At 40.9% G+C, this 27,051-nt stretch overlaps 1 protein-coding gene across 1 annotated transcript in view; it reads right to left on the bottom strand.

Moving 5' to 3' along the window:
• Positions 1-27,051, bottom strand: part of rimbp2a (RIMS binding protein 2a) — a 91,417-nt gene that overhangs the window by 39,618 nt on the left and 24,748 nt on the right. The window contains exons 5-6 of the mRNA XM_054756354.1: positions 8,636-8,725; positions 4,923-5,045 (exon numbers count right to left, since the gene is read on the bottom strand). Coding sequence (XP_054612329.1) covers positions 4,923-5,045; positions 8,636-8,725 — 213 coding nt within the window. The remainder of the gene's footprint in view (positions 1-4,922; positions 5,046-8,635; positions 8,726-27,051) is intronic.

Below are 27,051 nucleotides of genomic sequence, written 5' to 3'. Positions count from 1 at the left end.
TCTTCATCTTCATGTCTTCATTCTTAAGTCCATGTTCTGGAAGTTCTCTATTTCATCTCTAAATGTTTCACCCTTCTTTTCTCCCTGAAAACAATCGCTCAAATCTTCGCTATAATAACCATAAACATCCTTTGTCTTATACACCCCTAAGTTTGTGTAGCTGAGTGAGAGTACTCCCATCCAGAAATGAGACTGAACAGCGAGAGCTAGCTCGTCATGACTGGCGCCGTGAACGACAAATGTAATTTTTGCGTATTTACCGTTCGCTTTCAAAAAATTGAACAATGTAGAACATAATTACAAACAATATATGAAATATTTAAGCAAAGTTGATCACTCATGTCAGGGACCCTTTAAAGTCTCTTTTTTTTTTTTTTTTACAACATGTCAAAAGAATTAACTGGAGGTCCTCGGTTTATGCCATTACATGTTATGGCGTTTCGTGATTATGGACGTACTCCAATAAATTCATGAAAAACTTAATTTTGGTCTGTAACACGAGACTGGCTCAAGAACTAGTAGACTACTCTCAACACCCAACTGTCATTCAGGATCAAGATAGGTTTATTTCAGGTATTGTAATGTCTGTAACATCTACTGTATCCAGACATTGTAAGAATGACGAGGAGGTGGTCCATCAACAATTTCTTTATTGCAAAATCAACAGACCGCAAACAAAACAACATCAGCAAAGTCAACTGTCCTGTCTGCATACAGCTACCCACATACACATACAGTCAGGACTCATATCACGTTGACAGACAGTCGCAAATCACAAAACTGTCACACAACACATAACTGCCAGGTTGGTACAGTATTCTTGAGGATGTTCAAGGATCTGCTCCTATGAAAGCGACAGTAATAACAAGGCAGCATAGAGGGTTTTTTTCTCTCTTTGTTTTATTACTGTTCTTTTATTTTGTGTTTTTACTGTTGTATTTTATGTCCTTCATGTGTTCTGTGCACAGTGTGAGTGACTTAAATGTTAATTTAGATATGAGTTCCAACTTACACTCAAACGCGTCGTAGGAACGGAAGTCGTTTGTAACCCGAGGACCACCTGTACCTACACTGACTTGCTTTGATTATCTGCTCGAGGCTAGAGCTTTTCTCCTGATTCAAATAGCCTTGGAGTCTGGTCTTCAACATCTCTGTCCCTAAAAGGAGGGTGAGGAGATCACCGCTACCCTCAAATATGTGGTTTCCCATATTAACCAACACTGCAGCATGAATAGTCCGACATTTTTCGAGAAGCCGTCTGTTCAGGTTGCATGCAAGTCTTATTAAATTGTACCTGTCATCATTCGTCTTTTTGTCTCTCATCTGTTTTGGAGCCAGCGGCAGATTTTCCCACGATACTTACTCATTTATTTGTGGGAGGCGTCAGTTTGACAGGAGGCATATGTTTGCAAACACATAAAACCATAGCTTGTGTGTAGGACTTTCATTTGCGGTGTTTACAAACCCTGCCCAGGTATGCTTCCTATTGTATTCTGTGACATCCTGCCTATTTAGAACACCATTCCCTGTGTGCCTAAGAGAAAAGAAAGCAAGGAAACATTTTCTCCTCGTCTTCAAAAGCCTCTTTAGCTCTAAGTGTGGCTTGGAGGTGTGCTAAACTAAAGCAGGCAGCCGCTGCCGCTTTGCATAATCACAGAGAAGCTCTAAGCTGCAGAGCACGGGGCTGGCTGAGGGGCGAAGTCTCTGGAGCCCTTCGAGGAACAACATTTATTTCATTTAACCCGTGTGTTCCCCTGCTCTGCCTTACAGTACAACGTAATACAAAACAACACCCAGTTTGAGCAGAACCAGGGGCTCAGTTTATTGATTTATGTTGCTTTTTGCGTCTGCTTTTTGATTTTTCCAAGCAGGAAGCGATGCAACACAAAGAGCAAAGGAAATCACATTTGGTCTAATCGTGTTTCTTTTTTTGCACTTACATTTAAGTACAAACAGATAGCTTTGATATAATCCATGTACTGCTGCCAGACACTCGACAGCATATTCGCACGGGATAGGGATTTCTATGATAAACTGTAATGCATTAGCCTGCATTGAAGGATATAGCATCGCCGTTTCTTAGCCGATTAGAACGTAGTCAAGAACCACATTTCAGGCCTGTTCGGGGCACGTGAGTTATTACTTTTCACAGCCGAAACACTTATCGGTTCCGAAATGGTGGACTTTTTCTGCAAGAAAATCAAAGGTGAGCCCATGGAATGAGAGGCAACACTGTGGACATCAGAGATTGGCCAAATGGCCTAAAATCCACATTGCGTTAGATACATTGCAGCCTCTTGCGATAACAATTTTATCACAATATATTGTTTGGCATATAAATTATAATATAACTATTTCAAAACAGGTTACCAGTTACAAAGACTGCTGGCGAAGGCGGTAACGTAATGCGTCATTTCTGGTTTTCGGACGTGTTCGCTGACAGTGTAGTTCGTCTGTGTAGTTGAGGGGCGTCAAACTTGTTTTCGCCGTGGGCCACATTGCAGTTATGGTTGCCCTCAGAGGACCTCCAGTAACTGTGAAACCATCTAATGTAAATGTAAAATCGCCTTGTGATATTTTTACTAGTGAGTCTCTGATCAAGGTTTTCTGCTGACAATTCCAATATTGATCATCCATGAGTGAGATCGGCCGTTATGGTAACGACCACATGGATTAACTGTAGATATTTCAATTTATTTATGATGAGTCCTATTGGCCAGGGAGGTCATTAGACAATTCCAAGTGCCCCTGGTAAATAGGTAATTCTTGATGATAAACATTTTTGTTTTTTTGGCTTTATTTGTGTTAAACGATTTTTGTAGTAGGGCCACACAGTGGATGAGTGGTTAGCATGTTGGGCATACAGTCAGGAGATCAGGAATATCTGGGTTCGAATCTCCATTGGGCATCTCTGTGTGGAGTTTGCGTGCGTGGGTTTTCTCTGGGCACTCCGGTTTCCTCCCACATTCCAAAAACATGCATGTTAGGTTAACTGGCGACTATAGGTATGAATGTGAGTGTGAATGCTTGTTTGTCTATATGCGACCAGGCCAGGGTGAACTCCTCCTCTCGCCTGAAGTCAGCTGGGATGGGTTGGGGGGGTAACTAAGAGCCTGTGTATGTTGTTTGTGATTGTGTTGTTGTATTGTATTGTATATTTTATGTTTCAAGTTGGGCCCCCTTGAAAACGAGATGGTTCATCTCAAGAGGCTATCCATCAATACATTTCTGTACACAGGATGATACAGAGGATAATCTAATGCAGGGGTCACCAACGTGGTGCCCGCGGGCACCAGGTAGCCCCCCACGACCACATGAGGTGCCCGCAAGCCTGCTTTTCATTCGGGTTTCAGTTAATAATGTGAGAACACTAGAAAGAAAAGTATTCTGAAACATAAAATGTGAGTTGTGGATACCAGCATTTTGTTAATGTTTTGGTAAAACAAGCATATTTGATCTGTTTGGGTTGAAATAAGGTATGAAAATCATTTCTACAAAAATGAATAGCTCGTGGCCATTTTCATTTTCTAAAAGTAGCTTTCACAAGAAAAAACGTTGGTGACCCCTGATCTAATGTAATGTAATGTCTCTCTCTATGTGCGGGATTGTGCGACTGGAGGGAAAAATGACAAAAACCATCAGGAGTATAGACCTAATCTCTTTCTAAATTTGTGTACATAAAAATAAGAAACTCCTTTGGCGATAATGATACTTGCAAGAAATATAGTTTATTTGCCACCACGGCGGGGCAAGGAATAGTAACTCAGACGAGCGACTCGTTACATACTTCAGCTGCGCTAGCTACATTCACCACGTGTTGTCATCAACGGGCAGTATCACGATAGGCCATAAATGTGTCGTAAGCCAAGATAATATAATTTGTGTCGTAAAGTGGAACCTCGGTTAGCTTTATTAGTCTGTTCCAGGAGGTCCGACAAAGCCCAAAATGTATGCTAACCAAATCCATTTTTCCCATAAGAAATAATGCAAATCCAAATAATCTGTTCCGGACACCCAAAACACATTTAATATAGAACAATTATAGGTTTATATGCAGAAAACAATACGAACTGCATATAAATGATGAATGAATGGGATAAATGAGCATTTAAGGTCACTTTTACCTTGATTTTGTGTTAGTTCGCAAAAAATGACAGACTCAACTGCTGATTGAGCTGAGGGGACAATGACTTCTGGTTCCAGCTTCCAGCTGAGAGAATGCTAACAGCTTGGACTCACGCAGTGTATTAATAACTCTACAAGATGTATTATACATATTATACGCCATATTGTACGACACGCAAAATAGTGTTTTACCTAGGCAAAAGTTTTGTGTACATTTTCGACACAAACCAAAATATATGCTAACCGGGGCGTACTCTAGCTGAAAATCCACTGTGTATCATTTATACCATCCATTACTAGAGGACACAAGTTGACGTTCAATCAGAATATAAGGCTCATTTTCTATTATTCTTCGCAGGCTTAAACGCTTATAGGTTCTGAAATCTGTGATTTATTTTTTTTTGCAAGAAGATCAAGGCATGTCCTCCGTTTCTTCATCGTCAACAACCTGAGAGCTTTTCCTCTAAATAGTCACTTTGTCTTTAAAATCAATACAGAATGAGAAAGTGACAAACCTTTGCTTAGCCGTATCAGGTCAGTTTGTTGTTGTTTTTTTTTTTCCCTTCTCAGACAGGCGCATTTCTCTCAAGCAAATATCCTGGCAAACAGACAATCGATAAGCCACGCGGCGAGGCGAGGATTTGTAATGAGGCTGCCTCGCACAGCGCACGTTGGTGAAAAAGTGTCTTATTAGTATTGGCTGGAGCACCGTGGAGAAAGAGGCGCTCTACCTGTGTCAACTCACGGCCTGCTACGCATAATAAAGATGGAATAATACCATGCAATATTATTGTCACCTTTAAAACCTCTTCCAGGTTCTCCACTTTGCCTTGAAGTCGGCTGCGCTGCTGCTGAGCCGCGTCTCTTTCTTGGCTGACGACAGTGAGCGTCTCTTTCAGCTGCTCAAAGTCCGACTGGACCTACAAGGCAAAAGCATACAATACTCAAAAGGGTCAAATGAGTTTTCTCCATAGGGTGGCTGCGCTCTCCCGTAGAGAAAAGGTGAGAAGCACTGTCATCTGGGAGAAACACCCGGCTCGGGCATCTGGTCAAGATGCCTCCTGATGCCTCCCTGGGGAGGCACGTCTGACTGGTAGGAGGCCTCGGGGAAGATCGAGGACACGCTGGAGAGACTATGTCTCTCAACTGGCCTGGGTACGCCTCGGGACCCGCCAGGAGGAGCTCGACAAAGTAGCCGGGGAGAGGGAAGTCTGGGCTTCTCTGCTTAGGCTGTAGCCCCCCGACCTGACCTCGGATAAGTGGAAGAAGATGGATGGATGGATTGTCAGAAAGGACTGATCTACTACGATCCCAAATAACGAGGCCTAAATTGTGTGAACAAACTAAAAAATTGCACGTAACCCGTCTGGTTCAGCCAGCCCCATGTTCTGACCTGGCCTTGAACCAAGGTCCTGTGGAATGAGAGTCTAGCGTGTGACCCTTCAGGTTCAGGGAGAGGTTTACTAATGTGTTTCTGGCACAGATCACGGCATCCGTTACACTCACCCCTAAACCCCATCTGGGTCACGGCACCGAACCTAGGTGTGTGCTAGCTGTCAACCTCAAAGCCCAGACTGTCAACTTGACATCCAGTGCGACTCTTAAGGTCAGGGAGTGATGTTTACAAATGTACTTTTTGCACAGCTGCACCATTTGGCAACCGTTACACTCAGTACCCCTAAAACTCACCCCCATCCGGGTCACAGCACCAATGTAACTCGTCTGGTTCAGCCAACCCTGGACTCGAACGAAGATCCTATGAAATGAGAGCCTAGGGCTAAAGGCCCAGCCTGTCAACTCTGTGTGCAGTGTGACTCTTAAGGTTCAGGGAGAAAGGTTTACTAACATACTTCTACCACAGCTACCACGCCTAAACCACCTAAACCTCACTCTCATCTGGGACACGGTACCAATGTAACCGGCCTGGAATGAGAGTGTAGCGTAACCTGCCTGGTTCAGCCAGCCAAGCATGCTGCCACGGGCCCGTACTAGCCATAGGTGCATGCGAGCCGTGTCAACTTGACCCATCCGGGTCACAGCACCAATGTAACTCGCCTGGCTCAGCCAGCGCCTCAGTCTTTCCCGGGCTTGAACCTGGATCCTGCAGAATGAGAGTCTTGCACGCTAGCTGTCTCAAACCCCAGACTGTCAACGCCACGTCCAGCGTGACTCTTACGGTTCAGGGAGCGAGGTCTTCTGATGCACTTCTCGCACAGCTGTGCCGGCTGGCATCCGTTTTACTCCTCACCCTAAACTTCAGTCTGATCCAGGTGATGGCACCAATGTAACCGCCCTGGGCTCGGAATGAGAGTGCAGTCCGAGCTAAAAGCCCAGGTTGTCAACTCCACACACACCTGTCATTGCACCTGGCTCCTTCCCGCCACAACAATCACAACCGTGTGCAACGCTGTGGTTGACACCTGCCTTCCAAACGTGTTAAAAATAGATGTAAAAATGTAAAAACATCAACCACAAACAGTTGCAGCGTTTTGATAAATCACATCGCGGGTTGTAAATGATTGCATTTGCATCTCCTCTCGCAGTGTTTTGTGCATTCTGAAAAATTTGCATCTGCAAACGGATTGCAAGTGCTATTTTGCTCATTTGACAGACGCGATCCTCGTTGCATTCTGTTAGAACATCAGCTTTGCTCCCGCTATCAAGTTTGCCTGTGTTTTTAAAACTTTTGTAGATCACCCCAAAATGTGATCGTTACAGTAATATCCAATTAATACACTTAAATCATTTTTGCATTTACAGTCCTCTTATTGAAAAATAGCACCAACGTAACATTCTTCCCTCTTGGATGTCCAGTCGCATAGTTTTACGGTTTAAAAAGAGAACCAGCGTGTGATTCATATGACGTCTGTCGCTGCCGTCGACCCCACTTGTTACAATTATGAATGGCGGCAGCTTCAATGTGGGGCTGCAGGCTTGATTGGGGGGTTCACAGTCAGAGGAGGAATTCATCAGCACATTTCCATTTAGTCTTGATGAGGACAGAGCTGCTGACGCCAGCACGAAGAACTGCCTCTCTTCATCAGTCAGCCTCACTGCTTCCTCGTGAAGGTGGCCTCACAGGAGGATCCGGCGGCGTGCCTGTACTGTGCACCAGTCATCTCATTAATTAAGCAAATGCACATGCTCAAAAAAGATAACACCAAGTGCCAAAAAAGTTGGCTGCGTGCTACAGAGACAAACGGCACTTTTCATGGTGAGTCTTCAAAGGCGTTTATCTCGTTTCACTTGACAGGCTGCATGATAATGATTTCACATCATGATTTCTAATTCATTATTATTAAGAGCAATCATTAAAAGACCCATTTTGCTGTCCCAGCTCCAATGAGCCAACGATAACATTTCCATTTGCTCCTAATTCAGTTCTTTTTTTTGGCTTGAAATAAAAACCGCTTATGCTAAATGCTAGGCTAAACATGCCAAATGAAGCTATTGCCAAGGGTTAGAGGATTGTCCACACTCTCCATTCATGCAATCTGTCTGTCTGGCAGGATGCTGCCATGCTTTCTCTTCGTGTGTGTGTGTGTCCACCTTGTCAGTGCACAGATGGAACCTTTTTGTGGAGCAAATGCTCCAAGCGGAGTCCCTTGGATGGATGTCAGAAAAATGACTTTGAATGCGACCACCATCACAGGTGGGCACTGTCTCTATTTGGATGTGTGCGGCTCATCCCTTGACAGTCCACTTTTGCCAGGTGGACATTTTGACTGGTCCAAACAAGAAATATGCTCAGGTTGAACAAAACACTATACTGCCTAATACTTGGAAGCATATAGCTGCAGTACATTGCTGGGTTTCACGTGATGTCACAGCCGGTTGTTGTCAGCCCTGCCTCAATGAGACGGGAGGTAAATAAGCGTATTCGTAACTAGAAGTCTTAAAAAATCAGAGCAAAAATAGCACATGGATGCGCCGTTCTCGCTTGTGGAAATTGTCCAGGTATGTATTTTGGAAAAAGGCTATTACTAAGATAGTCCATCCTAACGGGAAAAAAATTCAGGAAACAACCAAAGAACACACAGAAGCCACCTTTTAACCCTAACTCTGTCGCCCTCGTCAAGTGGAGCCATGTATGGATACGTTCCAGTTTACAGTGAGCAACAAGAAACACATTTTATACTCAAATCAAAAGTTAAAGCATTGCAGGACCTCGAAAATGTGAAATGCAGCCACCTGGAAGAATGCCCAGCGATGCTACGATGAAGGACATATACGAGAATGTATTCATGCAGACTGATTTGGTGTAAAAAGCAAATAGACGCTTTAGAAGCATTATTTTTCATTACTTCTGACACTGAGATCGTCTTGTTTTCAACTATTTTACGTTACTCGCTTTAATCTTAACATACTGAGAGTGTATGTGGCTGTATCTTACACTTGCCCTCCGTCTGCTCACCGTAAGTTATGCTCTAGATCATGTGGTTGAAACCCTGCAACGGCGTGTGTGTGTGTGTGTGTGTGTGTGTGTGTGTGTGTGTGTGTGTGCGTGTACCTGGTCATACTTGGATGCCTTCAGGTGACGGCCGATCAGTTCGAGGTTCAGACGATTTTTCTCCTGCAAAGCCACTTGAAGCTTTGCTCTCTAAAAGGGAAAAACACACAAGAAAATAGACGTTAGTCTGCTAACATTTGATGACTTATGTTGGCGAGGTGAGGCAAAATAAAAAAGAAGAAGAATGATGATATAAAATAAACATGACTATTTGTCCATTGAAGTGTGTTTTCTGTAAGATTCCAGTCATGTTTAACATCTTCAGTAAAAATCACTGAACTTGCACATTTCCTGATCAAATACAAGGCAGAAATCTCAAATGAGGCTGCTCTGAATCTCTCCTCTCAGCTTAAGCGTGCGAGCTGAGCCTAGCTTCTGGATAGCACATGCCCGCTTCCCTTGTACTGCTTGCAGAAACATTTATCACACACCACGACTTTCTACAGCCCGTCTGACATCTTTAATGTAAGTGTGACAGCATTATTCTTGCTAACCGGACAATAAAATGCAGAGAAAAGTTACATGCTGAGGAGCTGCAATACCCCACCTCACCGTGAAGGGGTGGGGGCGTGCATGAGATGGACGGTGCTTGTCGCTGCCGTCCTTCCATAGAGAAGAACAGCCAGTGTTTTTGTTGTTGTTGTTGTTGTTGCTGACAACAGCACCAACTAGAGCTAGCATCAGCAGCAAGTCAAATACAATAAACATTTTTTAATGTTCTGCTGACTTAATTAATTAATTAGACTGCCAATATGGAGGATTATATGTCCAAGTTCAACAGAATGTGATCAGACTTTTACAACAAAGTATCAGAGCATTTCCTGGACAAGGATAAATACATGGTAAGCCCACAAATGTTTTTTCAGTTTATAAAACAGAAAAATAAATGAGACTATCCATCCATCCATCCATTTTCTGTGCCGCTTATCCTCATTAGGGTCGCGGGGGTATGCTGGAGCCTATCCCAGCTGACTTCGGGCGACAGGCAGGGTACACCCTGGACTGGTGGCCAGCCAATGGCAGGGCACATAGAGACAAACAAGCATTCACACTCACATTCATACCTACGGACAATTTAGAATCGCCAATGAACCTAACAAGCATGTTTTTGGAATGTGGGAGGAAACCTGAGAAAACCCACGCACGGGGAGAACATGCAAACTCCACACAGAAATGCCCAACCGAGATTCAAACCCTTTCCGATCTCCTGACTGTGTGGCCAACATGCTAACCACTAGGCCAATAAATGAGACTAAGGCGTATTTTAAAAAAAGAAGTAAATATTATACCTGTTTTACCATTAAAAAAGCGCCTCAGTGCTAACGTGTTACTGACTCCCTGGACGGACTAAATGATGCGTGCTCAGCCACACTGCTCGACTTACGTCTTAAAAAGTGTTACGCAAGCAACAGATGAGACGTTTCTTTAAGATGCTGCCTTGACGACAAAAGAAATGAGCCACGCCGCACCGACCCCCAACCCCATTAAAGAAGCAAAGGAAGGATAAAGGAGTAAGTTTTGGACAGATGTTTTGAGCAGAAGTTGGGAAACTTTCATAGGATTATAAAGCAAAGACAGCTCAGGAGAAGCATGACCAAACCTTGAAGGATTATTATGTCACAGCGAAATGAAGAAAGTACAATTACTAAGGAGAAATAAGGAATAGGAAAGAGATAAGAAGTCAAAATCGGAGAAAAAATTCATAATAGGAAAGAGAAGAAAGGGTGTAATTAGCAGGGTTACTCTGGCAATATTATTTTCATTTTGTGAAATTAAGAGTTTTGGAATAACTATTTTTTTTAATTAGATTTTTCTAGTAATATTAAGACTTTATTCACTTGATATTAAAACTTCCTTCTTATATTACATTTTTTTTCTCCTAATATTCCAACTGTATTCTCAAATAATAGTTTTTTCTATTCTTGTAAAATGCTGTTCTTTTATTCTCATAATATTAGGAATATTTTTATTCTAATTTTTTACTCATAACATTTATTATTCTTTCTTCTCAAAAAGTTAGGACTTATTTTTTATTTTAATACTTCTACTTTATTCTCATAACTTCATAACTCCGAATTTAATATCAAAATGACATTTTTTCTTAAGGCTTTGTTATGGTAGCAGCGCCAGCTTAAGCGACGCTCGTCCCAAAAATCCACATCAATGAGCTGTGATTGGTCGCCATATTTTTTACTATACCATTTCCTTGTTGTACCTCACACAAAAGGCCCAAAACGTCCGAAACAAATAAAACAACGGCGCAAATTGGGGAGCGTACAATGAAAGTAACTGATGTTTTAAAAAGATTAACTCCAGCTCCAACAACGATTTGGATGTGGCCTCCGTCGCCATTTTGTACAACAAAAACACAGGAAGCGATACAGCTCGCCAACAAGAGTTGTGTTTGTGAGTGTTTGCGCACACCCAGAAAAACATTGCCCCTTAGTGTTTTGGTTGAGAATTGCAAGTCACGTGCTCAGCCCCTGCCAAAGAGCTACGGTGGTGTGAAAAAGTGTTTGCCCCCTTCCTGAGTTGTCACACTTACATGTTTCAGATCATCAAACAAATGTAAATATTAGTCAATGATAACACAACTGAACACAAAATGCAGTTTTTAAATGAAACTTTTTATTATTAAAGGAGAAACAAAATCCAAAGCTACATGGTCCTGTGTGAAAAAGTGATTGCCCCCTAAAGCTAATAACTGGTTGGGCCCCCCTGAGCAGCAACAACTGCAATCAAGCATTTGTGATAACTTGCAATGAGTCTCTTACGGCGCTGTGGAGGAATTCTGGCCCACTCTTCTTTGCAGAATTGTTGTCATTCAGCCACATTGGAGGCTTTTCCAGCATGAAGCGCCTTTTTAAGGTCATGCCACAGCATCTCAATAGGATTCAGGTCAGAACTTGGACTAGGCCACTCCAAAGTCTTCAGCCATTCAGAGGTGGACTTGCTGGTGTGTTTTGGATCATTGTCCTGCTGCAGAACCCAAGTTGCTTTCAGCTTGAGGTCACCAACAGATGGCCGGGCATTGTCCTTTAGAATTTTTTGGTGGACACAGCAAGTCGTCCAGGTCCTGAAGCAGCAAAACAGCCCCACCACCAACTACCACCACCATATTTTACTGTTGGTATGATGTCTTTTTTCTGAAATGCAGCGTTACTTCTATTTGAATATTTTCCCAAAGGGCATCATCAAGATGTTTTCTGGCAAAATTGAGATGAGCCTTAATGTTCTTTTTGTTCAGAGGTGGTTTTTGTCCTAGAACTCTGCCATGCAGGCCATTTTTGCCCAGTGTCTTTCTTATGGTGGAGTCATGAACACTGACCTTAAGTGAGGCAAGTGAGGCCTGCAGTTCTTTGGATGTTGTTGTGGGGTCTTTTGTGACCTCTTGGATGAGCCGTCGTTGTGCTCTTGGGGTAATTTGGTTGGACGGCCACTCCTGGGAAGGTTCACCTTGTTTTTGCCGTTTGTGGATAATGGCTCTCACTGTGGTTTGCTGGAGTCCCAAAGCTTTAGAAATGGCTTCATAACCTTTTCCACACTGATAGATGTCAATTCATCTCAGTTAAGTTATGTCTAAACAGGGAGGGCAATCACTTTTGCACAAAAGGCCGTGTAGGTTTGGATTTTTTTTCTCCCTTAATAATAAAAAGTTTCATTTAAAAACTGCATTTTGTGTTCAGTTGTGTTGTCATTGACTAATGTTTAAATTTGTTTGATGATGTGAAACATTTAGGTGTGACAAACATGCAAAGAAATAAGAGATCAGGAAGGGAGCACACACCTTTTCACACCACTGTGTAATAAGTCTATAATAGATCAAGAGTGACTACACTGTAGTACAATGCAGCCTTTATTCTTGTATATTTGCAACTTTTTGTAGTATTATTAGATTCTTTGCCGTGTGTCCTGAATACATACAAAAACACCAAATAGTAGTGCATCAGAGTGAAAGATAAGAGGTAGTCTCTGTCACGGTGACACTCTGCAGCGCTCACATTCATAGCCACAAGTTGTCACGCCGCTGGTGCTGCAGGTACTCAAGCATTACATAATTACGCCGGACGCAAACTAGGGCAACGTTCTCCTCCTGTCACAGCTCGGAGCATTGCAGAGTGATTTCACTCTGACTTTCACTCTGGTCACATCCGAGTGCTGTAACGCTGCTTTGTGCAGAACAGCAGCAACACATTTGGGTCGGGATCACAGGCTAACTCATGATGCAGTAGGAAACGTAGCCTGATCCAGTAGGAATGATGAAGACTTGGAGGCTTGAAACACTAATCAGCCCGACAAAGTGAGGTTCATCCATCTCTCTGCATGCATGCAGGCAGCGAGACATCCAGGGACCAGACAAGGACAGAAAGACGCTCTTATTGTGTAATGTCACATCGCTGCAGGCGAGGCGACACGCCAAGACCACACCTCGCTTGTAGCCCGTCGTGGTCTGTTGGTTCATTTCACCGCTTGTTAAGGACATTGTGCTCTGCATTGGTAGCAGGGTGGGAGTCAGAAGGGATGTAAAGATAACAGGAAGGACAGAAAGAAGCAATGCTTTTTATAGGCCTCGGGAAAAAAAACGTCTGCCTCTCCTCGTCTTCCCACTTCCAGTGAATCACGCAGTCACAGCTCGGCTTAACACCCCATAACATCTTGTAAACACAACGCTGCGCCGCAAAGCTGAAGGACACACACGCACACACACACACACACACTGGCTGGATGCGGTGCCAATTTCAGTCGTGATTAATAACAAACAGAATGCTGTGGGTGGTGTATACAGTCAAACCTCGTTTGTGAACGCCCCAGTTTTTGTATGGTTGGGTTTTCTTACACTGTCTCAGTTTTCGTACAATATTGTGCCTAAAAAACTTGTCTGTTTGCCCTTAACTGGATTATTCCACGGAATGTGTGCCCGAACAAAGCATCCTACACGCTACTGACTCACCGTCTGTGAATTTTCTTTTACTGAGCACAACTGCTAAATAACCCGCCATTGGGTCAAAAAAAAGGTAAATTTATTTAAGTTCATAATTTTGTTGAATTTAAGCAAGAACTCATCGCAAAGTGTGAAGGTGATGTCATTATCATCCTCCCTCTCCCCTCCTTGCCATCTTCTCCAACAAGAGTCTTCAATAAAGATAAAAGTGATGTTAAATGTTCTATCTATCGATTTCATTCCTCATTTTATTTTATTATTTTGCATTGTTTTCTGTTTTGTTACTATTTTTGGGTGTCTGGAACAGGTTAAATGGATTTATATTATTTCCTATGGGAAAAATTGCTTCGGTTTTTGTACGTTTCGGGTTTTGTTGGACCTTTTGGGACAATTTCATAATGAAAACCAAGGTTCCACTGTATATGCCATAAATTCCGGACTCCAAGCCGTTACTTTTTTCACACGCCTTGAAGCCTGCAGCTGAAACAATGATGTGGCTAATTTATGGCAAAAACAGTTCCCATGATGCTGAGTGTGCAGTTTCAGGAAGTAATGAAGTGGACGCTAATATCACGTTTTGCAACAATTGTGTTTTGATCTGACAAATCTTTAATAAGTTTTCATCAAGTGTAGAATGACTTCAGCTTCTGCTTGGACAACTTCTGCTTGTCAACAAAAGCATCTCACATCGCAAGTGACGCTGGGAACACCCAGTGTAGGAAGGATTACAAGATTTATAGTGTGTGGTTCTGTGCATATATCCCATGTTACAACGTGGAAACCAGCGGCTCATAGACAAGTGTGAAATAGACACAATTTTTTATTCTCTTTATATTTGGTGGCGTGACTTATATTTAGGTGCGCGCTATAGGAATTTAGGGTAGCTAAATATTTTTGTTACACCTTTAGATTTAGCTCAGTGCATTTTCAGCCTAATACAGTGGTGTGAAAAAGTGTTTGTTCTTTTTTTTTGCATGTTTGTCACACTTAAATGTTTCAGTTCATCAAACAAATTTAAATATTAGTCAGTGACAACACAACTGAACACAAAACAGTTTTTAAATGAAACTTTTTATTATTAAGGCAGAAAAAAAATCCAAACTTACGTGGCCTTGTGTAGATAAAGTGATTGCCTCCTCTGTTAAAACATAACTTAACTGAGATTAATTGAGATTTATCAGTCTGGAAAAGGTTATAAAGCCATTTTTAAAGCTTTGGGACTCCAGCGAACCACAGTGAGAGCCATTATCCACACATGGCAAAAACGGTGAACCTTCCCAGGAGAGGCTGGCGCAGAGGCAACTCATCCAAGAGGTCACAAAAGACCCCACAACAACATCCAAAGAACTGCAGGCCTCACTTTACTCAGTTAAGGTCAGTGTTCATGACTCCACCATAAGAAAGACACTGGGCAAAAATGGTCTGAATCTGAGTTCCAAGACCAAAACCACTGATGGCAAAAAGGAACATTAAGGCTCGTCTCAATTTTGACAGAAAACATCTTGATGATCCCCAAGACTTTTGGTAAAATACTCTGTGGTATGACGAGAGACAAAAGTTGAAGTTTTTGGAAGGTGTGTGTTTCATTACATCTGGCGTAAAAGTAACGCCGTATTTCAGAAAAAGAACATCATACCAACAGTAAAATATGGTGGTGGTAGTGTGACGGTCTGGGGCTGTTTTGTTGCTTCAGGACCTGGAAGACTTGCTGTGATAAATGGATCCATGAATTCTGCTGTCTACCAAAAACTCCTGAAGGAAAATGTCCAGACATCTGTTGGTGACCTCAAGCTGAAAGCAACTTGGGTTCTGCAGCAGGACAATGATCCAAAACACACCAGCAAGTCCACCTCTGAATGGATGAAGACTTTGGAGTGGCCTAGTCCAAGTCCTGACCTGAATCCTATTGAGATGCTGTGGCATGACCTTAAAAAGGCGCTTCATGCTGGAAAAGCCTCCAATGTGGCTGAATTACAACAATTCTGCAAAGAAGAGTGGGCCAAAATTCCTCCACAGCGCTGTAAGACACTTATTGCAAGTTATTGCAAACACTTTATTGCAGCTGTTGCTGCTAAGGGGGGCCCAACCAGTTATTAGGTTTAGGGGGCAATCACTTTTTCACACAGGGCCATGTAGGTTTGGACTTAATAACGAAAAGTTTCATTTAAAAACTGCATTTTGTGTTCAGTTGTGTTTTCAATGACTAATATTTAAAATTGTTTGATGTTCTGCAACATTTAAGTGTGACAAACATGCAAAAAAATGCAAACATGAAAACGCTTTTTCACACCACTGGAGCTTCTCGTAGAAGGCCTTCTTGACACAAACACTCACATAGCACAATCAGAGTTGCACCACACTTCCATACGACTGATGGGAAAATACTGGGAGAAGAGGCAGACACGTAAAAGACTCACTCTCTCGCGGACGCTGGACTTGCACTTTCACACAAACTTAACTTTCACTTTCTAGAGGGTTGCGGCAACTCCTATACAGGCACTGTGTACCTCAATTCTGGGCTCAGCGTCAATCTTCCTTCCCGATGCTAGAGTCCAGCGCTGTAGCCAAATATGTTGCTCTTATTTTTTGATACAATTTGAAAATCTTTTCAATTGTGTGTCGTTGACTATTTCTTTGACAGCAGTGCAGTCCCAAGAACCGAGAGAAAAGCTAAGGAAAACAAATAGCTTTTACAGCATCAAACAATTCCTTCCACTTGGCAACTTCTATCTTCTATCTTCCACGTCTACTTTCTTTGTCATCTCACACAAACATTTATTTTGGGGATCATTGTCCTCCGAAACGCACTCACTTCGCCTCTGGCCCTCAATCTGTTCACGGCGGCCAGCATCTCAGCGGGCGTGTAAAGTTGACTGCAGATCCATATGGTTTCATACAATATCTTCAGGAAAGAAGATTAACAGTTTTATTTGTGTTTGGTGGGTGTTTCTGTGTTATAATCAAGCCTTTTACCAACGCATTTTATATTGTTGGAAACCCTGCTTATTTCCCCTTTGGCCGGGCGCCCCCTCACGCTGGTCACACACTGTTGTGAGGTGGCATAAAACTCAGGAGTGGGATATGCGTGGAGCTTGGGTGTGCCGTTGCCGCTAGAGTGACACTGGACGACTCTTGTTTAAGGAGTAGAATGCCATCCCACAGCAGTGTGTGCTCAGCATGAGTATGGGGTGCCATGTGTTGTGGCTGCACACGGATCAGATGAGGAGATCGATACTACTAAATATGAAACCACAGCCAGCAGACATCTTAACCTTCTACCTTCCAGCTTGTAATTATACTCACAGTCACATACTACGTGCCGCTTTAGTTATACCTCTCTGTGTCACATTTATTTATGGACAAATTATTGTTGAAACTGTGACTAAAGGGAGTTAATTGCAACATTTAATTGAGCATTTATTCCAATCCCGAATGAGCCGCTGCTTGGATTAGTATAAATTGGAAAACCTGCGAGTGTAATTATACAACATTACCAAAACAATCATTACGGCAGAAAAAAGCCGGCAGCGTTTTGTATACGCGTTGAAGGCCAAAAAATGGGTTGGGGCGTCACCCAAGACGCATGTGTGTGCACTCTGCACGTATGTGGTTGCAGATGGAGTCAGAGCCATAATTCACCGCTAATCACTGCAGCAACGGCGTCTTTACCCTTTCCTAATGACGCTTTGACACTCGAATGACACTGGGAGGTGGAAATACCAACTGCGTACCTCTTACGGAGTAAAAATAGGTTTGGTATTAACATATACAAAACGCAAGCTTTGAAATCAGCTGTATGCGATCTCTCGAATTAGACATCGCAATGCATCGCACCGCATGATGGCTTTTAAAGAGGATCCTTCACCATAATGTCACTGATGGATAATTCATCAATCGTGGCTTGAACCTATACCGCTAATCTGCCTCCACAGGTGCTTATCCATAAAACATGCACCAAATGAGGGGCTCATCCGGTTTGGAATGATGCTCACACTCACACACACACACACACACACACACACACACACACACACACACACACAGGTCTGTCAATTCTTCAAGATCCACACTGCAAAGATGCAGATGGCAGTGGGTAATGTTGTTACATCATCATCATCTGCTGGCATACGTTAGCCTTGAGCTTTTTTTGCGTAGGCGCACACACCATAAACACATCTTATTATCGTACATACCGTATATAATGCGCTTATACAAGCCAAGGAACCCCTCTGTTATTTCTTCAAATTAGTGTAAAAGACGGAGGATGTGAGACATTTTATTCAACTGAGGCTTGGATGGAAGCTCGGCTGTTAGCGGAGCATACACGAGGTGGACAATAGTATTGGGACACCCGAGGGAAGGGGAATTGTGGATGGAAAGCATCACGGAGTACTACTGAGGGCGGAGGTCACTAAAGATGTTCAATTGAGGTGATTCCACATCAAACCCATCCAACCACTGCAAGAATACAGTAGATTTAATCTTAGATTAGGTCAGCCCCCCAGAACTTGTAACAAAATCCAGGTTGCAGCCTTAAATACGCCTCACACACTTATTAAACAGTATATAATGTATTGGTCAGGGGTGTCCAAAGTGCGGCCCGGGGGCCATCTGCGTCCTGCACCTGTTCTTTTTTTATTGGGCCGCAGCACATGCCAAAAATATAATTTAACAAGAAAACGAAAAAAAAAAAAAAAACAAAAGCAGCAGCATCAATTGAAAAATCAGCTGTAATTTTACAAGAATAAAGTCAAAATATTACAATAAAAATGTTGTCATCTAATGAAAAACGTCATCATTTTAAGAGAATAACGCTGTAACACTATGAGGAAAAATAAAGAGCATGAAGTTGAAATATTAAAGAGATGCTGTTTTTTTAAGTCATAATATTGAGAATAACAAACAAAACAACAAATAAAGTTGCAATTTTTGGAAAATTAGGTTGTGAAAAAAGTCACAATGTTACAGGAATATAGACAAAATATTATGGGAATAAATTCATAATTACCACAACAAAATTTCCAAGAAGAAAGTTTAAATAGTTGGAAAGTTAAAATGTAAAAACACAGCAGAAATTAAAAAAATAGGTGTAATTTTCCGAGAATAAAATATTAAGAAAAAAAAGTTTTTTTATGAGGATGAACTCATTATATAATGTGGAAAAATAATGGCATTTTAGTGGCATATAGTAGTAGCACAGTTGAGCTTTGTCATAATATTATGAGAAACAAACAAAGCAAAATAAACTTGTAATTTTTGGACAATTAGAGAAAAAAGTTACAACATTATGGCAGTAAAGTGAAAAGATTATGGGAATAAAGTCATAATATTAGGAGAGAAAAAATTACAAACATTATTCGAGAAGAAAGCTGAAGTATTTGGAAACATTTTTAAAAACCTGCAAAAATGGGGAAAAAGGAGCCAAGGCCAAAGTTCATACTAATAATAGAACTTTTTCATCTACGGTACATCACAAAGCTGAGATGCAGTTTTTTCTTGAAATATATAAAATTTCTTAGTATATCTACATGTGTTGCTCATGCTAATGTAGCCAAACAAACAGCACACAACTATGGTGCGTTCAAGGACCGCCAAACACTTGACTAAAAAACATTATCAGAGAAGCATAAAGACATAAACATGTAAAAATTGTGGACGCCCTAACAGTCCAAATCATGTAGAACAAAGCTCCGAATGGCCTCCGACTGAATAGTGGTACGTCCCAATACTTTGGTCCATATAGCGTTGAGTTTCTTTGTGCAAAATCCCATCCCGTATGAAAACCAAGAGCCCTCAGGGAGGTGTGTGTTTTACATTTTTGCAGCACTGCTTGCTTTGAAGGCCCTTGTTTACTATACCGCACAGTCTTGCGTGTGTATGTGTTGTGTGATGTGTGCATGTGAGACAAATCAGTTTTATGGAGGAAAAGGTGACAGAGGAGTGGCAGGAAGAGGCCGGGGCGCTCGCGTCAAGAGAGATTAACTTCTCCTTCCACGTGTCGTCATTCACCGCTCAGTATCGCCTGTGAGTCATCCCAGCAGCTTACTTCCTGGAAGGTTTGTCATGAGGCTTGCTGCTGCATCATTTGACTCTTTTTGTTTAATTTGTTTGCCTACTTGCTCATTTTTATTTTCCAGAAGCTGGTGAGAGCTGTTCCGCGCGTCACTGCTAAATAAATGGTCGCACACACAACCCCGTATGGCTTGTGGAAACGGAACAAAGTGAGGTTTCTTCCTCCAAATGTATCTTATCATCTGTGGATCTGTCAGAGGTTACTCAGAATTCTCAGACTAAATCTGTGGCCAGGAGTCGTATGGTATATGTTTTTACAGCCGGCATGTGCATTTTAATGCAAAGAGTTCCGGGTTCCATTGCCTTTCAGTTTTTGTACATGACAATATATTTACAAAACAGTCAAACGTGGGTTTTCGGACAACCCGGTTTTTGTATGATTCGGTTTTCGCGGAAAATGTTCGCCAAAATGTTGCCTCTGTTCTTGTACACGAAAGGTGATGTGAAATCTTCGTTTATCCGTTTCTTTTGCCATTTAGCATTACAGTATTAAGCATTGTTTTCTGCATATAAAACTACAATTATTCTCTATAAAATGAATTTTTGGTTATCATGTTTGGGTGTCTGGAATGGATTCATCAGATTTACATCATTACCCATGAGAAAAATTGAGCTGATTTTCATACATTTCAGTTCCACTGTGTAAGTTTCACTTTCGTATCTCACAGCAACTGTGGTGCGTTCAAAGAACGCCGAGCAAAGTGCAAAATCTCAACGCTTGACGAAAAAACATTATCAGTGAAGCGTAAAAACAAACGTAAAAAAAAACAAAACAACGAAAATCGGTTGTCGTACATTTGTGTTCCACTTTGTAAGTTGTACTTTTGCGTCTCGCAGCAACTCTGGTGCACGTTCAAGGACCACCAAGCAAAGTGCGAAATCTCAACGCTTGGCGAAACAACATTATCGGAGAAGCATAACGATAAACGTAAAAAAATGAAAATAATAAAATCGGTTGTCGTACATTTCAGTTCCACTGTGGACATTTCACATTTGCGTCTCACAGCAACTCTGGTGCGTGTTCAAAGACCAGCGAGCAGAGCGCGATATGTCAGCGTTGAAAAAGCATTAAAGATGTAAACATGTAAAAAAAAAAAAAAAAAAACCTTCTTTGTAACCGGATGACTAACAAAACTGAAGTACCACTGTACTTCAGAGTCGTCTAAAGCAGGGTTTTTCAAAGTCTGGCACAGTGAGTCGCCCCTCGTCTACTCCCGGAAAAGTTTTTCTGCGGCACACTGTGCGGCGTTTTTCCACTCACCCACAGACTCTCTTTAGTCTGTCAGTGATTGAACTGATCATCAATTCACTTAAACTTAAACTTTAAACAAGTTAACAGGTCTGAAAAACTTTTTCTTGAAATTTATCTCAAGCTTCTGAAGTCCTCTGTCACCACACTCACACTTTGGAAACCACAGGCCTAAATTATTGATGTATGAAAAAAATGATTGACGCATTTTGTTGACGGCAGACAGGAAAATGAGACGATGTCACGGCGCGGGTGTCAAGTAAATAGTGCGCAGGCGGGCTCACGTGTGCATGCTGTCTACGTCTACATGTGACATGTACATACTTCCCTGAATGTGGAGCATCCTCGGGCGAAAACATTGACCTCTCTTGAGAATACAAAGGCCTCAGGGGAATATTAGTGCATGGGCGTATGTACAGTATAGTGGTGTGTGTGTGTGTGTGTGTGTGTGCGCTGTATTCAAGCAGGCAGCGTCACTGAATGAAGGCAAAAAAGCCTGCGGTCACACATGGATGACAAAACCCCTTTGATGCCGACAGGACCTCACGTTCCTCCCCGAGCCACACAAAAGAATATCACATAAGTTGGAAAAATACCTGTCAATATTTGCATTTAAAAATAATGGATTTTCCAGAAAATAATAGCGATGCGCGATACTGGCTTTCTTACAGATATCCGAGATTGTCCAGCACTTTATTATCAATACGGATATCGATACAGGCAGCTACTCTTCCCTCAAACTCATGTCATGTAACCAACACATGGCGCTTCTTTTGATGTGAAGCCACTGGATGCTTTAAATAAACACTGTTTGAGCAAAATACCACAAAAACTGCAATATGCAGTGTAAGTTATACAAACTGTCTCAACTAAATAGTCATTTTCAAAACTCATGAGCAATAGTCAACTAAAATAACATGCTGGTAATAATACAATTTAGTCATGGTAGTTGCTGTAGCGCAACGGCAGGAACACAGCAAGAGCAATTCACATTCACAGGCGACTAACGACATACGACGCCTGCTTCCACACACAAAGGACAGCGCACCTGAACTAAATAGGGAAGTGACTCACACAAGAAACAGGTGCGAGTGATTAACATCCAGCATGTGAAACACAAAACAAGGGCAAGGCAGGAAATGATTACAAAATAAGAATCCAACCACAGGAACTAATGCATAAAAGGGAACATAAACAAACTGTCACGGATCGTGACAGAGGCGGGGTACACCCTGGACTGGTCACCAGCCAATCGCAGGGCACATATAGACAAACGTCCACACTCACACCTATTATATTTTACCTGCATTCATACATTGCCTGTCTGACAAAAGTGTCTAAAGCGTAGGGTGAGGGGTTTTACAGCCTTAAAACAAATATAATAATTGGAAAAAAAAAACATAGCTGGCTAATCTGCAGATTTCACTTATTGCAGGCTATTTTGGGAACCTACTGTATCCCCCGCGATAAATGAGGGAACACTGTACATGATAAATTACATTGCTATAACGTAGTCATTGCTACTATTGACATCCAATCTCATCTTCAGTCACGGTACGCTACAGTGAATGCGCGACAATCCTTTCACCCGCAGCCCAGGCTCTCACGTTGTCGACTGTCAACCGGTTGCTAGCCTTGCAATACCCGGTGCATGTCTCTACAGTCGATTAATCGAAGGATTTCTGGCTGATTCCAATCGATCCTGAAGGCTTCTACCGGTGCAATCATACCGCTTGTCAAACTCGATATCAGGTCATATTGGTTTATTGTTCACAACGCTACTAACCACTAGGCCAATGTGCGGCCACTCCAGACTAATATGAAGGAAGAAAGGAAACATATTTGATTACAAGCACTGAAGGAAGACGCCTTGCATAACAAGCGCTTTACAATCATTGCAAATTGCATATTTACACTCCACGGGTTAAACTTGGAAATCATTCGGACATACTGAGCTAGCAAGCTTGTTTCGCTCCGATATCATTATCCGCAGAAAATCAAATACAGACAGACAGATAGATAGATACATAGACACAGTAGACGCCCCTACAACGTAAATAATCCATTCCGAGAACCTTTACGTTATAGGCTTTTTATGTTATACGAAGCGTAAAATACATGTAAATAGCCTAATCCGTTCCATGATCTTCCCAAACTCACACCTTTGTGACCCAAAATGTTCAAAGTCCACCAAATATGGTGGGAAAATATAAGAAAACGTTAGCATAAACATAGTAGAGTAACATTCCAATATAAAATAAGGTAATAAATAAGATTACTGTGAATGAATAAAACTGAAAAACAAAAACAATCAACTAGTTTAAGGGTGACTACAATGAGGAAGAAAGGTTGAAGGGAGAAGCCTGTCTCTCACACAAACTCACGTACGCGCTGTATAAGTCAGCCAATGAGATGAGACCGTAGGTGGTGCCCCGATAATCAGCCAATGAGAGCGTGAAGCGTCAGAAGGCGTCACCAAGTGTACTCTGTTAGTCATGGAAAATGTTTCCCTCTCTCTGTCGCGCGAGCTATTAATCGAATTTCTGAACTTGCACCGACTTGACGCTTTACGTTATATGGAATCTCTTCCGTAATACGATGCAAAAACTTTACATAAATTCTTTACGTTCAGTGGAATTTACGTAAAAGGAGGTTTACGTTATGCGAGGTACTACTGTACTTTATTATCTCCAAGAAAAATTGACATTTCCAGCAGCTCTGCAAAAATGTATGATATAAACCATTATCTCATTTTTATGCCAATATCGGTCAAAGAAGGCCAAAATACGGGAGTTTCCTGGTGAAAACGGGACGGTTGACAGGTATAGTTGGGGAGGAAGTTCAGTGTAATGCTAATGAGGAGCCCAAGAGCCGGTTAGGAATTACAGCGTGCATGGACGGACCTTCGTGCATGCACACATTATGCTCGGGTTGGCTTGCATATCGGGCTCTCATGCTCAGAATGCAAACATACAAACAGACTCCACCCAGCATCTCAATGATCAAGAGCGCACATAGAAAGCCAGGAGAACATCTTGTGCCCGCACAAAAAAACAAATTCAGCAGGCCACTTTCACTTGCAAGACACTGCGGGTTCACATGCAGAGCCACACTATCCACAAATACACTCTCCCATGACCCCAATTTCCTGCAAAACATACAACAAGTATTCACAGCAGCTAAATAATTTACGCCTGACCCCATTGCACACTTGCTAAAATGCACTGCATGCAAGAAATACACACAGCATTCAAGAAGAGGCTTTTTTACGATGCTTTGGTTGCTGTTACACTCTTCTATCTTTAACACTTGCAAACAAGGACAGCCAGACACATGTCTCCAGTGGAACAGTGGAAAATGTTCATTATAGCCAACACTGGAACCTGGTTTATTGCCGTCTATCAATAAAAGCCACAGCATATTTATCTGCAGTATGTATACAAGGAATATTAGGCTCACACGGAAAGAAATTACATCACAATAAAGAGAAACGGTGAGGAAAAAAAAGGAAAGGAGGAAAACAATATAATTTTACAAAAACATAGGTGCAATTTTATGAGGAAAAAAGTCACAATATTACACAAATTATGTTTTAATATTACAGTACAAAATTAATAATTACATAATGTTATAAAAAATTCATTTTACAGAAATAAAAGTAACTTTCCAAAAAAGTCATTTTATTACAAATAAGTCAAAATTTATATAACACTATAAATTATATGTAATATTATATATTATACTATAATTACATACAGTATGTTTTAATATACATAAGTAGAATTAAAAACATAGAATTTTATGTGTTTAATATCTATTTAATGTATATTATTTATTATAAATCATTTCGAATATTGTATTATGACAATGTAATAATATTACAAGAATAAAGTCAGAATTTAATTTCATTTGCAATATTAATATTAGTTTGTAATATTTTTTTTAAAGTCAGACCATCACAAAAATTACATTTTTGAGAGAAAAAAAATAATATTCATATAATAAATATAAGAATAAAATTGCAACAGTTTAAGAAAAAGTCATATTACAAGAATAAATTTGTAATATTATATAAATTTATAATTACATAATTTTATTAAAAAAAAATAACATTTTACAGGAATAAAACTAACTTTACCAAAAAAAAAGTTATTTATTACAAAATAATGTATACAATACTATAAATTATTTATTTAATGTCAATTATATTACAATTGTATAAGTGTACATATGCCGAATTAAACATACATCATTTTATATATATATATATATATTTAAGATTCAAGAGTTTTATTGTCATGTGCATAGTAAAACAGGCAGTTATACTATGCAATGAAAATCTTATTCTGTTCATTCTCCCAAGAAAAGAAAGAAAACACAAGAAAGAATAAGAACATAAGAAACATAAATACCAATAAATTAAGCAACAACAACAGAAGAGACATTATTACAAATAAATAATACAAATAAATAAATAAATAAACAAAGTGCTATGAGTGTGTTACAGTAAATAATTAATAATACTAAAGTTTTAATATTACAAGAACAAAATAATAATAATACAAGAACATTTGAATTTAACAAGAATAGGTGGAACTATAAAAATACATTTGTAACATTACAAAAAGTCTGAACACAGCAAGAATAAAGTCACCATTTTGCTGGAAAAAGTTAACATAAGAATAAAATTGCAACAGTACAAGAAAAAGTGAGAATATTACAAGAATACAGTTGTAATATGACACCAATTAATAATTACATAATGTTATTAAAAATACAATTTTACAGGAATAAAATAAATTTTACAAATATGGTATGTATTGCAATAAAGTCATAATTCATATACTACTATCAATTATAATATTATATTACAATGATATCATTAGTGTACATATGTAGTATTAAAATATATCATTTTATTAATTTAATATGTAATATAATAAACAATTTATAATACAGTATTATACATTCATTGGTTTTGTATTATAAAGTTGTAACATTCCAAGAACAAAGTTAGAATTTAACAAGAATAAGTGGAACTATGAAAATACATTTTAATATTACAAAAAACTCACATTTCTCTCTTGTTGAAACCCTCTCAATAAAGTTCAAACCTTGGTTTGAATTTTCATGATCAACCTACGGGTCAGACACAAGAAATGATTAAGTCGCTCAAGCTTATTTCACTCCTGTGACCGTGCAATTTCGTCCTGGCCCCGTTCCGCTGCACTGTAGCGTTCTTGTATCCTTGTTAAAACATATTGCTGCAGTCCTCCTCCCTCCAACCAAAGACTCATTTACAAGCCAGCAAGCAAGCGAGCTTGCGATGACACAGGAGACACAGCAGGGCGGCACAAAGGAGATTGATTGACAATGATCTACAGCCAATCAGGATGCAGAAAACAATGGGTGGTGCAGACAGACGAGAGAGGGAAGAGAGAAGACACTCAACTTCCCACAATGCAATTCTTCTGAACCGCGATAGAGCGAAGGAACGCCGTACTCTTTTGAACACATTGTTTTGAGAAGCCAACTCCTTACTTGTGTAACCCCAGCGACTACCTGGAACTTCGTTCTTCATCACCGAAATCCGACCAGAACTGGGCTTCGGGGACCAAGTGGGGGGTAAGTCGTAAGTGTCATACAACTTCATGTCAAAAAATGCAAACTATCCCTTTAATCCAAATATGTCGGCAGCGTGAATGTTTGTGTGAATGCATAGTAGCGTCCGTCTCAGGTTTGCAAGTCTCACTGGCTCAGAGTAAAAGGTGACTATGTGTGTGTGTGTGCGTGTGCGTGTGCGTGTGACATTGTCAACTCCTCCTTCCCTCAGTAGCTACCCTTTCAGCATCGCCACCAAAGCCACCGCGCCCTGCAGATGGTATCAAGACAAGGAAAAAAGTAATAGCGAAACAAAAGCGCCTCTGAAGAGAAAAATTAAATTACCGGGTGGGTGGGGGGGGGACTTTTGCGGTGACGATTAGTGATGTGGAACTAACAGATCTTCTGTCAGCATGTGTCTTCCCTAAAGGGCTCTGCTCGCTGTGCTGGAATAGGGAGATTATGGAGGAAAACAACAAAAAGAGGAAAAGTTCGGCGAGGGCGACTTTGAGCGGAGATCGTATAACGTCAGGGTCACACAAAAGGACTCTC

The sequence above is a fragment of the Dunckerocampus dactyliophorus genome, chromosome 17 (genome assembly GCF_027744805.1).
Source record: "Dunckerocampus dactyliophorus isolate RoL2022-P2 chromosome 17, RoL_Ddac_1.1, whole genome shotgun sequence".
Taxonomy (NCBI): Eukaryota; Metazoa; Chordata; class Actinopteri; order Syngnathiformes; family Syngnathidae; genus Dunckerocampus; species Dunckerocampus dactyliophorus.
Note: the sequence above shows the minus strand (reverse complement) of the source record. Positions and strands in the feature narration are given on the sequence as shown.